This window comes from Coturnix japonica, unplaced genomic scaffold, assembly GCF_054131305.1.
Source record: "Coturnix japonica strain WE unplaced genomic scaffold, WE-NBRP24 Scf043, whole genome shotgun sequence".
Taxonomy (NCBI): Eukaryota; Metazoa; Chordata; class Aves; order Galliformes; family Phasianidae; genus Coturnix; species Coturnix japonica.
Genome location: NW_028188946.1, coordinates 3,054,879 through 3,068,313, shown reverse-complemented (window position 1 = coordinate 3,068,313; position 13,435 = coordinate 3,054,879). Strand labels below are relative to the sequence as shown.

Genomic DNA, 13,435 nt, shown 5'->3' with positions numbered 1-13,435 from the left:
GTGGGTGGGGGGGTCTCTACCATTGATCCCATCCCCCATTGACGATTTTCTCCCCCATTTTTGACTTTTCTCCCCCATTTCCCCCCCAAACTGTCATTCTCCCCATTTCCCCCATTGATGTTCTCCCCTATTTTGCCCCCCCCATTACTTCTCATTCCATGTCCCCCCCCCCCAATTAATATCCCCCACCCCCCATATTAATTATCTCCCCCATTAACCCCCCTTGGAGGTTCCCCGTGTCCCCCCCCATATCTAAATCCCGCCCCCCCCCAGGTCGTGGCTGACCCTGTACTGTGTGCTGAGCCGGGGGGAGCTGGCGTTCTATAGGGACGCCAAGGGTCCGTCCGGGGGGGGGACACACAACGGGGAGCCCCCCTGAGCCTCCACATGGCGACCAGCGAAGTGGCCAGTGACTACAAGAAGAAGAAGAACGTCTTCAAACTGAGGTGGGGGGGGGACAACGAGGGGAGGGGGGTTATGGGGTGGGGGGGGGCTATGAAGGGGGGGGCACTGGGAGTTATGGGGGGGGGGGGCTATGGAGGGGGGGCTATGGGGGGGGAGTTACGGGGGGGTCTGTGGGGGGAATTCTATTGGGGGGGGCCATGGGGTGGGAGTTAATGGGAGGGTCTATTGGGGGGGCTATGGGGGGTCTATGGGGTGGGAGTTATAGGGGGGGCTATGGGGGGGAGGTTCTATTGGGGGGGGCATGGGGTGGGAGTTTATGGGGGGGTCTATGGGGTGGGAGTTAATGGGGGGGTCTATTGGGGAGGGGGGCTATGGGGTGGGAGTTATAGGGGGGGCTATGGGGGGGAGGTTCTATTGGGGGGGGGCATGGGGTGGGAGTTAATGGGGGGGGCTGTGGGGTGGGAGTTAATGGGGGGGTCTATTGGGGAGGGGGGCTATGGGGTGGGAGTTATAGGGGGGGCTATGGGGGGGAGGTTCTATTGGAGGGGCATAAGGTGGGAGTTTATGGGGGGGGGCTGTGGGGTGGGAGTTATGGGAGGGGTCTATGGGGGGGTTGTTATGGAAGGGGGATGATGGGGGGGGTCCATTGGAATGGGGGTCTGTGGGGTGGGGGGTTCATGGGGGGTTTTATGGGGGTCTATGGGGGGGTCTCCATTTGGGGGGGGGGGCGCTGACCCCACTGTTCCGTAGGACGTCGGACGGCAGCGAGTTCCTCCTGCAGGCCAAGGACGAGGTGAGTGCGGGGGGAATTGGGACATTTTGGGCTGTTTTGGCTGGTTTTGGTGTTTATTTTCTGGGGGTTGGGGTTATTTTGGGGTGTTTTGGTTCTTTTTGGTGTTTATTTTGGGTTGTTTTGGCTGTTTTCGGTTTATTTTGGGCTCACTCTCCTGTCTCCGTGTCCATTAGTTCCATTTTCCTCCATTAATTCCCATTTTCGCCCCTTTTTCCCTTTCTCCCGTTCCTCTCCTGTTCTTTCCTCCCACTTTCCCCCCCATTTTCCTCCTTTTCTCCTTCGATTTCTTTCTCCCTTTTTACCTCTCCCCGTTTTCCCCTATTTCACCCCATTTTCCTTCCTTTCCCGTTCCCCATTTTTCCCACGTTTCCATTTTTCTCTCCGTTCCTGCGGCCCGTTTCCTCCTCCCGATCGCTCCATCCCGCAGATCGTGTTTAATTAACGCTATTTATTAATTAACCTCTCCAGGAGGAGCTCCGCTCGTGGCTCCGCGCTATTTCCGCTTCCGTCCAGGAACACGCGGACATCGCCCGCGCGGCCGCGCCCCCCCCCGCCACCACTTCCTCCACCGACGAGGGGGCGGAGCGACGCACGTCGCGCAGGAAGTGACGTCACACCGCCCCATTGCGTCACCGTCGTGACGTCACCACTCTTTCGGGGGGGGGGGAGCCCACTTCACATAAGCCATAGAGAGAGCTGGGGGGGGATGGGGGGGGTAATTATTTATTTATGTATTTATTTATTTATGTATTTATTTATTTTGGGGGAAATTGTAAAGATTTGAGGGCGATGAACCAAAAAATATCCTATAGAAATCTATATTCTCTATATAATATATATGGACACCCCCCCCCCCCGGCGCTGGGAGGTTTGTACAGATGGAATAAAGTGCCCAGACACCGACCCCACAAAAAGGAACAGGTGGGTTTATTTGGGGAGGGGCCTGTGGGGCCCTATGGGGTGTTATGGGCTCCTATGGGGTATCATGAGGTCCTATGGGGTCTTATGGGGTGTGATGGGGCCCTATGGGGTGTTATGGGGTCCTATGAGGTATTATGGGCTCCTATGGGGCCCTATGGGGTATTATGGGCTCCTATGGGGTCTTATGGGGTGTTATGGGGTATTACAGGGTGTTATGGGGTCCTGTGAGGTATTATGGGCTCCTATGGGGTCCTACGAAGTGTTATGGGTCCCTATGGGGTTCTATGGGGTATTATGGGGTCCTATGAGATATTATGGGTCCCTATGGGGTCCTATGGAGTGTTATGGGGCCCTATAGGGTCCTATGGAGTATTATGGGCTCCTATGAGGTATTATGGGCTCCTATGGGATGTCATGGGGTGTTATGGGGCCCTATGGGGTGTTATGGAGCAGAAGGAATTGGGGTATTTGGGATTGAGGAGGATCCCACGGGGGTATTTGGGGGGTTGGGGGGGGTCTTGTGAGGGGGTCTCATTCGATTGGGTGGGGAAGGTGGGGGGGGGTCTTAGGGTTGTGTTCCCCTCCACCCCAAATTGGGCCTCGGCCCCTTTAAGAAGAGGCCGCGCCACCCGCCTGAGGCTCCGCCCCTCTCGCGGCCCTCACCCAATCAGCGCGCAGAGCGGGATGTTCACACGGGCCAATCGCCTTCCACTCATAGGCGGGACTTGTGTCACGGAACGACCAATCAGAAGCAGCGACAAACGAAAGCGGAAGTGCTCCTCCCGAAGCCGGAAGCCGGAAGCGCCGCGGCCGCAGCGGCGGCCATGGAGGCGGCCATGATGGGGGGGGCGGAGGTGGTGGAGCTGAACGTGGGCGGCAGGAGGTGAGTGAGGGCCCCGACCCCCCGGACCCCGCTATGGGGCCTCTATGGGGCCGCTATGGTGCCGCTATGGGGCCTCTATGGGGCCGCTGACCCCGCCTGTCCCGCAGGTTCAGCACGTCCCGGCAGACCCTCACCTGGGTGCCCGATTCCTTCTTCTCCAGGTGGGACGGGGCGATATTGGGGGGATGGGGGTCGGTATGTGGGGCTGGGGGAGGGTTATAGTGGGGGGCTGGGGTCATTATGTGGGGCTGGGGGTCGGTATGTGGGGCTGGAAGGGGCTGGGGGAGGGTTGGAGGGTTATAGTGGGGGTCTGGGGGCTGTTATGTGGGGCTGGGGTCGTTATGTGGGGCTGGGGGCGGTTATGTGGGGCTGGAAGGGTCTGTGGGAGGGTTATAGTGGGGGGCTGGGAGTTCTGTGGGGGTCTGGGGGTAGTTATGTGGGGCTGGGGGCTGTTATGTGGGGCTGGAAGGGGCTGGGGGAGGGTTGTATTGGGGGCTGGGGGATACTCGGTGTTGCTGGGCTCGTTGTGTGGGGCTGGGGGCTTCTAGAGGGGAGATGAGGGGGCCTAGAAGGTGCCTGTGGGGTAGAATGGGGAGCCTGGGGGGTTCTATGGGGTTGGGATGTTCTTTGGGGGGGGGGGGCTCTATAGGGGATTTAGGAGCTGTTTTATGGGGCTGGGGGCTTCCATTCAGATCTGAGGTTGTTATTATGGGGTTGGTTCATTCTGTAGGGGGCTTATTGGGGTCGTGTGGTGGTTTGGGGGCTGCTGTGGGGGTCTCTGTGGGTCTCTGTGGGTCTCCATGATGCTGGGGGGGGCGTGGGGGGGGCACTGACCCCTATTTCCCCCCCCTCAGTCTCCTGAGCGGCCGAATTTCCACCCTGAGGGATGAGACGGGAGCGGTGAGACCCCCAAATTTACCCCAAATCCCCCCAAATTCCACCCCAACCCCCCCAGGTCTCCCCTCCAGGTCTCCCTAAAGCCCCCAAATCCCTCCATCCAGCCCCAAAATCTTCCCCAAATCCCCCTAAAAATCCCTAAAAACTCCCATCTCCAAATTCCTCCCCACTTCTCTTGGGTCCCCCCAGACCCCCTAAATTCTTGGCCCCCCTCCCATCCATTTCCTCCCCCATCCCTCTTTCCCAAATCTCCCTTATTTTACCCTAATTCTCCCCCTCCCCAAATCCCTTTGATTTCCCCTCAAAACCCCCCGATCCCCCCCAAATCTTCCCCCAACCCCCCATATTTTACCCTAATCCCTCCCCAAATCCCTTTTATTTCCTCTCAAAACCCCTTCCCCCCCAAAATGCCCCCAAATCTTCCTCCAACCCCCCATATCTTCCCCTAATCCCTCCCCAAATCCCTTTTATTTCCCCCCCCAAATCCCCCAAATCTTCCCCCAAAATCACCCCCCCCCCCCCCCAGATCTTCATTGACCGGGACCCCACCGTCTTCGCCCCCATCCTCAATTTCCTGCGCACGAAGGAGCTGGATCTGCGCAACGTCAGCCCGTCGCTGCTGCTGCACGAGGCGCAATTCTACGGCATCACCCCCTTAGGTGACACCTGGGGGGATGGGGATGGTTCTGGGGGGGTGGGGGGCTCTGACCCACTGACCCCCTGCCCCCATTTCTGCCCCTATTTCTGCCCCCCAAGTTCGGCGCCTGCAGCTGCGGGAGGAGTTGGACCGTTCGTCCTGCGGGAGCGTCCTGTTCAGTGGGTACCTGCCGCCTCCAGGTAGGGGACGTGGGACCCCCGCCCCCATTTGGGGGGACAGAGTGGGTCACCCCCACCCCACAAGACACGGGCACAAAGCCCACCCCCCACTGCCCCCCTTTATCCCATTGCAGCCCCATAAGACACAGGCACAAAGCCCACCACCGTGACCCCCTTTATCCTTGCAGCCCCACAAGACCCAAAGCCCACCCCCCATTAACCCCCTTTATCCCATTGCAGCCCCACATGACACAGACATGAAGCCCACCCCCATTAACCCTTCTATCCTTGCAGCCCCATAAGTCACAGACACAAAGCCCACCCCCCATTACCCCCTTTATCCTCGCAGCCCCATGAGACACAGACACGAAGCCCACCCCCCATTAACCCTTCTATTCTCGCAGCCCCATGATACACAGACGTGAAGCCCACCCCCCATTAACCCCTTTATCCTTGCAGCCCCATAAGTCACAGACATGAAGCCCACCCCCCATTACCCCCTTTATCCTCGCAGCCCCATGAGTCACAGACACGAAGCCCACCCCCCATTAACCTTTCTATTCTCGCAGCCCCATGATACACAGACACGAAGCCCACCCCCCATTACCCCCTTTATCCTCGCAGCCCCATAAGTCACAGACACGAAGCCCACCCCCCATTACCCCCCTTTATCCTCGCAGCCCCATGATACAGACACGAAGCCCACCCCCCATTAACCCTTCTATTCTCGCAGCCCCATAAGTCACAGACACGAAGCCCACCCCCCATTACCCTTCTATTCTCGCAGCCCCATGATACACAGACATGAAGCCCACCCCCCATTACCCCCTTTATCCTCGCAGCCCCATAAGTCACAGACACGAAGCCCACCCCCCATTAACCCTTCTATTCTCGCAGCCCCATGATACACAGACATGAAGCCCACCCCCCATTACCCCCTTTATCCTCGCAGCCCCATGATACACAGACATGAAGCCCCCATTACCCCCATTAACCCTTCTATTCTCGCAGCCCCATGATACACAGACACGAAGCCCACCCCCCATTAACCCTTCTATCCTCACAGCCCCATAAGACACAGACATGAAGCCCACCCCCCATTAACCCCTCTATTCTCGCAGCCCTCCCAGCCAAACGCCGCAGCCGACTCAGCGTCTCGTCGCCCCGGACCCCGTCGGATCATGCCACCATCCGCCGCAGCCACACGATGCCGCCCCAGCTGGGCCAGGCCGGGATGCTGGGCCGCCATGGGGAGGAGCGTGGGGCCGGTAGGGGCAGCAGATGTGGGGAGGGGGCTCAGCCCACCCCATAGTGACGGCATCGACCCCCTGCAGGAGGAGACGCCGGGATGGTGAGAATCATTTGTGGACACCAGCACTGGATCGCGGTGGCGTATGCACAGTTCCTGGTCTGCTATAGGTGAGACCCCATAGCTGGCCCCATAGCATCCCTTGATGTCATGGGATCACATGGGGGCACACAGGGACCCCATAGCTGACCCCATAGGGCCTCCAACCCCCAGCCCAGGCTGCCCAGAGCCACGTCCATCCTGGCCTTGGACGCCCCCAGCCCCGTTTTAATGCAGCCCACCCTTGTCCCCCCCAGGCTGAAGGAGACGTCGGGGTGGCAGCAGACGTTCTGCAGCCCCCGCCTGGACTGGCTGATCGAGCGCGTGGCCCTTAACGCCAAAGTGTTGGGCGGCCCCTTGGGAGACCACGACAAGATGGTGGCGGCCGCGTCCTGCAGCGAAATCATCCTGTGGGCGCTGAGAGCCAACGGCAACGGCACCGAGATCGGTGGGTAAGGGGGGTAAGGGGGGTAATGGGGGCGATGGGGGTGATGGGGGTAATGGGGATTAGGGGGCCATGGGGGTAATGAGGGTAATGGGGGCAATGGGGGTAATGGGGTTGATGGGGGCCATGGGGGTGATGGGGATAATGGGAGTGATGGGAGCAATGGAGGTAATGGGGGCAATAGGGGTAAGGGGAGTAATGGGGGCCATGGGGGCCATGGAGGTGATGGGGGCCAAATGGGGCGATGGGGGTAATGGGAGCCATGGGGTAATGGGGGTAATGGGGGCCATGGGGTAATGGGGCCATGGGGGTAAGGGGGGTAAAGGGGGTAATGGGGCCATGGGGGTAAGGGGGCGATGGGGGTAAGGGGGGCCTTGGGGTAATGAGGGTAATGGGGGCATTGGGGTAATGGGGGCAATGGGGACCATGGGGGCCATGGAGGTAATGGGGTTGATGGGGGCCATGGGGGTGATGGGGATAATGGGAGTGATGGGGGTAAGGGGGGTGATGGGGGCGATGGAGGTAATGGGGGCGATGGGGGCCAAATGGGGCGATGGGGGTAATGGGGGCCATGGGGATAATGGGAGTGATGGGGGTAATGGGGGCCATGGGGACAATGGGGGCCATGGGGGCCATGGGGAGGGGTCAGCGCTGCCCCATGGGGTGTTGGATAAGGTTTCCGTGTCCTCCAGGCGTCTTCCACTTGGGCGTCCCATTGGAAGCGCTCTTCTTCGTGGGCAACCAACTGATCGCCACCAGCCACAGCGGCAGGATCGGGGTCCTGGAACGCCGTCACCAAGCACTGGCAGGTGGGGGGGGCGGCCCCGGGGGGCGGGGGGAGGCCATGGGGAGACCCCAACCCAACCCCCACCCGACCCCCACCCCGCTCGGCCCCGTTGTAGGTCCAGGATGTGGTTCCCATCAACAGCTACGACGCCGCCGGCACCTTCCTGCTGCTGGGCTGCAACAACGGCTCCATCTACTACGTGGGTGAGACCTGAGGGCTCTGATGGGGGGATTTGGGGGTCTCCAGTGGGTCTGGGGGGCTTCTGGTGGTCTCTGAAGGGCTCTGGGGTCGGTCAGTGGTCTCTGAAGGCTTTGGGGGTCCATCTATGGGCTTTGGGGTTCTCCAATGGGTCTGGGGGTCTTCTGGGGTCTCTGAAGGGCTTTGGGGTCCATCTATGGGCTTTGGGGTCCATCTATGGGCTTTGGGGGTCTTCAGAGGGCTTTGGGGGTCTTCAGAGGGCTTTGGGGGTCTTCCAGGGCCTATGAAAAGACTCTGGGGGTCCATCTTCAGGCTTTGGGGGTCTTCCAGGGTCTCTGAAGGGCTCTGGGGTCAGTCGGTGGTCTCTGAAGGGCTTTGGGGTCCATCTATGGGCTTTGGGGGTCTCCAATGGGTCTGGGGGTCTTCCAGGGTCTCTGAAGGGCTTTGGGGTCCATCTATGGGCTTTGGGGGTCTCCAGAGTGCTCTGGGGACACAGGCCGTGTGTCCATGCATTGCACTGACCCCCTGCCCACCCATCCTTGTCCCCAGCCCCCCCCTGGGGGTCCCCACGCTGACAATCCCCCCTCGCCCCCCCCCAGATGTGCAGAAGTTCCCGCTGCGCATGAAGGACAACGACCTGTTGGTGACTGAGGCTCTACCGGGACCCCTTCGAGGACGCCGTCACCGCGCTCAGCGTCTACCTCACCCCCAAGAGCAGTAAGGGGCAGCGCCACGGGGGGCTTATATCGCCATGGGGGTCTTATATCTCTGGGGGGGTCTTATATCTCTGGGGGGTCTTATATCTCCATGGGGGTCTTATATCTCCATGGGGGTCTTATATCTCTATTGGGGGTCTTATATCTCTGGGGGGGGTCTTATGTCTCCATGGGGGTTTTATGTCTCTAGGGGGGGTCTTATGTCTCCATGGGGGTCTTATATCTCCATGGGGGTCTTATGTCTCCATGGGGGTCTTATGTCTCCATGGGGGTCTTATGTCTCCATGGGGGTCTTATATCTCTAGGGGGGTCTTACATCTCTATGGGGGTCTTGTACTGCCATGGGGGTCTATATCTCTATGGGGGTCTTATATCTCTAGGGGGTCTTGTACCACCATGGGGGTCTTATATCTCCATGGGGGTATTATATCTCTATGGGGGTCTTATATCTCCATGGGGGTCTTGTATCTCTATGGGGCTATGTCACCTCCACGAGGGTCTTGTACCTCCAGGAGGCTCCATGTCACCTCCGAGGCCATCGTGTCTTTTGGGGCTAAAAACGGACCTTTTGGGTTGTGTGTCGTCCTGCAGGTGACAGCGGTAACTGGATCGAGATCGCGTACGGCACCAGCTCGGGGGTGGTGCGTGTGATTGTGCAGCACCCCGAGACCGTGGGGTCGGGGCCGCAGCTGTTCCAGACCTTCACGGTGCATCGCAGCCCCGTCACCAAGATCATGCTGTCCGAGAAGCACCTCATCTCCGGTGGGTGGGTGGGGAGGGGTCTGCAAAGGCCTTTGGTGGGGTTTGTTGGGGGGATCTGGGGGTCCCGAAAGGATTTGGGGGTCTATCAGTGGTCTGTAGGGTCCATCAATGGGCTTTGGGGGTCCTAAAAAGAGCTGTGGGGTCTATCAGTGGGCTGTGGGGGTTTATTGGTGGGCTTTAGGGGTTCATCATTGGGCTTTGGGGGTCTCTGAAGGGTTTTGGGGTTCATCAATAGTCTTTTGGGTTCTCCATTGATCTTTCGGGGTCTCCAATGACCTTTTGGGTCTCCATTGGGGTCTCCATTGATCTTTTGGGGTCTCCATTGATCTTTTGGGGTCTCCATTGATCTTTTGGGGTCTCCAGTGTTCTTTTGGGTTCTTCAATGTTCTTTTTGGGGTCTCCAATGATCTTTTGGGGTTTCCAATGATCTTTTTGGGTCTCCATTGATCTTTTGGGGTCTCTATTGGGGTCTCCAATGTTCTTTTGGGGTCTCCAATGTTCTCTTGGGGTCTCCATTGATCTTTTGGGGTCTCCATTGATCTTTTGGGGTCTCCATTGATCTTTTGGGGTCTCTATTGGGGTCTCCACTGACCTTTTGGGGTCTCCAATGACCAGTGTGTGCCGACAACAACCACGTCCGGACGTGGACGGTGACGCGGTTCCGGGCATGATCTCCACTCAGCCCGGTTCCACCCCGCTGGCGTCATTCAAGGTCTTGGCCCTGGAGGACATGGACGGTCACGGCTGCGCCGCCGGCACCGACATCGGTACCGGGACGGGGAGGGGGGTCACATCAATGGGGTGTGTGGGGTGAGGTGGGGTCTGAGTGCCCCAAATATGGGCAGGGCCCTTCGGGGAGCGCGACGACCAGCAGGTCTTCATCCAGAAGGTGGTTCCCGACTCCTGCCAGGTCTACGTGCGGCTCTCGTCCACCGGCAAGAGGTGAGTGGGGGCTTTGGGGACCCCATGGGGGTGTTGGGGGGAACCTGGGGACCCCATGGGGGTTTGGGGTCCTTGGGGGGCTTTGGGGACCCCATGGGGGTGTTGGGGTCCTGGGGACCCCATGGGAGTTTATGGGGTCCTTGGGGGGTTCCTGGGACCCCATGGGGGTTTTGGGGTCCTTGGGGGGTTCCTGGGGACCCCATGGGGGTGTTGGGGGACCTGGGACCCCATGGGGTTTTGGGGTCCTTGGGGGGAACCTGGGGACCCCATGGGGGTGTTGGGGTCTTTGGGGGGCTTTGGGGACCCCATGGGGGTTATTGGGGCCCTTGGGGGGAACCTGGGGACCCCATGGGGGTTTGGGGGTCCTTGGGGGGTTCCTGGGGACCCCATGGGGGTGTTGGGGTCCTTGGGGGGAACCTGGGGACCCCATGGGGTCTTTGGGTCCTTGGGGGGTTCCTGGGGACCCCATGGGGGTTATGGGGTCTTTGGGGGGCTTTGGGGACCCCATGGGGTCTTTGGGTCCTTGGAGGGAACCTGGGGACCCCATGGGGGATTTGGGGTCATTCAGTGGAATTTTGGTGCCCCTAGGTGTGTTTTTAGGGTTCCCCAGTGGGGTTTGAGGTTCTACCAATGGGATTTAGGGACACCCAATTGGATTTTGGGGTTCTACCAATGGGATTTAGGGTTCCCCTTTGGGATTTGGTGTTCCTTGATAGGATTTGGGGTTCTACCATTGGGATTTGGGGCTCCCCATTGGGATTTATGGGGTATTTGGGGCTCCCCATTGGGATTATGGGGTATTTGGGGCTCCCCATTGGGATTTATGGGGTATTTGGGGCTCCCCATTGGGATTTATGGGGTATTTGGGGCTCCCCATTGGGATTTATGGTTCCCTTGGGGCTCCCCATTGGGATTTACGGTTCCCTATGGGTATTTGGGGCTCCCCATTGGGATTTATGGTTCCCTGTGGGTATTTGGGGCTCCCCATTGGGATTTATGGTTCCCTTGGGGCTCCCCATTGGGATTTATGGGGTATTTGGGGCTCCCCATTGGGATTATGGGGTATTTGGGGTTCCCCATTGGGATTTATGGTTCCCTTGGGGCTCCTCATTGGGATTTATGGGGTATTTGGGGTTCCCCATTGGGATTATGGGGTATTTGGGGGCTCCCATTGGGATTTATGGTTCCCTGTGGGTATTTGGGGCTCCCCATTGGGATTTATGGGGTGTTTGGGGTTCCCCATTGGGATTATGGGGTATTTGGGGTCCCTATATCCTTTATAGGGTCTGTGAGGTTCGGGCAGTGGACGGTTCCGCCATCACGGCCTTCACGGTCCATGAGTGTGAGGGGTCTCGGCGCGTGGGGTCGCGGCCGCGGCGGCGGCTGCTGACGGGACACGGCAACGGGAGCCTGCAGCTCTGGGACCTCAGCACCGCCATGGAGATGGGGGGCAGACCCCAAGGTACCCCCCCCCACAGCGGCTGCCCCACATGCCCCACTGTGACCCCAGAGCCGTGGGCCCCAGATGGCGGCCCCTTGTGGTAGTCCCAAAATGGGGACCCAAAATGGTGGGCACAAAATGGGGTCCCCCACTGGGATGTCCCATAATGGTGGTCCCACAGTGGTGGCCCCCCATATTGCTGTCCCCCCATTGTCCCCATAATGCTGTCCCCCCCATTGATGTCCCCCCATTGCTGTCCCCCCCATTTCCATTCCCTCACTGTCCCCTTTCTCCCCCCAGAGCCGGGGGTCCCGACCCCCCAGGAGCTGCTGCAGCAATTGGAGCACTGTGACCTGCTGGGCCCCACAGCCCCCCCGCCGCCCCCCCCCAGGTACAGACCCCCCCCATTTAATGACCCCCCCCCCAGGTACAGACCCCCCCCATTTAATGACCCCCCCCCCCCCCAGGTACAGACCCCAATTTTAATGCCCCCCTCCTCCCCCCAAAACTTTGGGGTCATTTTCCCCAAATTTGGGTCTCTTCCCCCCCCACCATTTTGGCTTCATTTCCCTTCATTTTGGGTTTCCTTCTCCCACTTTTGGGCCTTTTTTCCATCCCCCCCCTCCCATTTTAGCCCCATAACACCCAATTTTGAGCCCCCCAACCCACTTTATGTCCCCCCCCCCCCCAAACTAACCCCATTCTAACACCCCCCCCCCAATTCTCTCTCCACAGCCCCGACGCTGCTGCCCCCCCCCACGAGAAACCCCCCCCTGTTTGTGGGGGGGGGTCCCTTCCGTCCCCCCCGACCCCCCCGTCGCCCCCCCGTCCCCCCCCCCCATCCCGGAGCTCTGCCAGGAACTCGCCCGCTCCCACCCCCCAATTCAGCGGGTGGGGGGGGGGGCACAGGGGGCCAAGTGCTGCCCCCCCCCCGGCCGAGGGGGGGGTCCCTCTGACCCCATTGATGACCCCCAGGTCAAGGCTGAGTGAGACCTCGTTCTGAGGGGGGGGGCTTTGGGGTGGGGGGGGCTGTGCCTTTAATTGGGGGGGGTCTCTGTGCTGTCCCTGTGCCTTTATTTGGGGGGGGGCTCTGAGGGGATCTTGGTGCCTTTTCTGTTGTGGGTGGGGGTCCATTGAGGCCTTATTTGAGGGGGGGTCCCTGTGCCTTTTTGGGGGGGCTCAGCTGGGTCCTTATGCCCTTCCCATCCCCCATGTGCATTATTGGAGGGGGGGTCCCCGTTCCCCCCCCCACCCCCCCAGGGCGTCCCATTGTGTTTATGGGACATGGGGGGTCTCAGGACATGGGGGCAGGTTTGGGGTCTCCCCCCTTATTATCTGCCCCCCCCCATTTTGGGGTGGGTTTGGGGGTTTTGGGGTCTCCCGTCCCCTTTTCTCACCTTTATGGGGTTGTGGGTTTTTTTTTGCCCCCCCGGGGGGGTCACAATGAATTGCACTGAACCGTCCAACCGCTGCACTGTGTCTTTGCTGGGGGTCCCTGGGGGTCCTATGGGGCTCTATGGGGTTCCTATGGGTTTCTGTGGGGTCTGTATGGGTCTCTATGGGGTGTGGGGTTCCTGTGGGGTCTCTGTGGGGTTCCTATGAGTCTCTATGGGGTGTGGGGCTCCTATGGCTCTCTATGGGTTCCTTTGGGTCTCTATGGGGTCCCCTGGGTCTCTATGGTGTCCTATAGGTCTCTATTGGGTTTTATGGGTCTCTCTGGTGTCCTGTGTGTCCCTATGGGTCCCTGTGTGTCCCTGTGTGTCTCTATGGGGTCCCTGTGTGTCCCTATGGGTCCCTATGTGTCCCTGTGTGTCCCTATGGGTCCCTGTGTGTCTCTATGGGTCCCTGTGTGTCTCTATGGGTCCCTGTGTGTCCCTATGGGTCCCTGTGTGTCCCTGTGTGTCCCTATGGGTCCCTGTGTGTCCCTGTGTGTCCCTATGGGTCCCTGTGTGTCTCTATGTGTCCCTGTGTGTCCCTATGGGTCCCTGTGTGTCTCTATGGGTCCCTATGGGTCCCTGTGGGTCCCTGTGTGTCTCTATGGGGCTCGGACCCCCCGTTCTCCCTATGGGGGCAGTTGGGGG

At 59.7% G+C, this 13,435-nt stretch overlaps 2 protein-coding genes across 2 annotated transcripts in view; both read left to right on the top strand.

Moving 5' to 3' along the window:
* Positions 1 to 2,101, top strand: part of SPTBN4 (spectrin beta, non-erythrocytic 4) — a 55,981-nt gene extending 53,880 nt beyond the window's left edge. Inside the window, 4 exon segments of the mRNA XM_085531603.1 lie at positions 274 to 371; positions 374 to 446; positions 1,156 to 1,198; positions 1,667 to 2,101. Of these exon segments, the coding sequence (XP_085387729.1) occupies positions 274 to 371; positions 374 to 446; positions 1,156 to 1,198; positions 1,667 to 1,807 (355 nt within the window). The 3' untranslated portion in view covers positions 1,808 to 2,101.
* SHKBP1 (SH3KBP1 binding protein 1) lies at positions 1,997 to 12,820 on the top strand. Its single transcript, XM_085531602.1, is given in 21 exon segments — positions 1,997 to 2,119; positions 2,838 to 3,002; positions 3,110 to 3,163; positions 3,857 to 3,902; positions 4,426 to 4,558; positions 4,656 to 4,736; positions 5,837 to 5,983; positions 6,050 to 6,134; positions 6,321 to 6,511; positions 7,201 to 7,289; positions 7,291 to 7,317; positions 7,411 to 7,498; positions 8,093 to 8,145; positions 8,147 to 8,210; positions 8,801 to 8,971; positions 9,587 to 9,631; positions 9,634 to 9,738; positions 9,817 to 9,913; positions 11,197 to 11,375; positions 11,655 to 11,745; positions 12,090 to 12,820. Coding segments are annotated over 21 exon segments (2,262 nt in total). The 5' UTR covers positions 1,997 to 2,036; the 3' UTR covers positions 12,358 to 12,820.
* Positions 12,821 to 13,435: the final 615 nt, after the last annotated feature.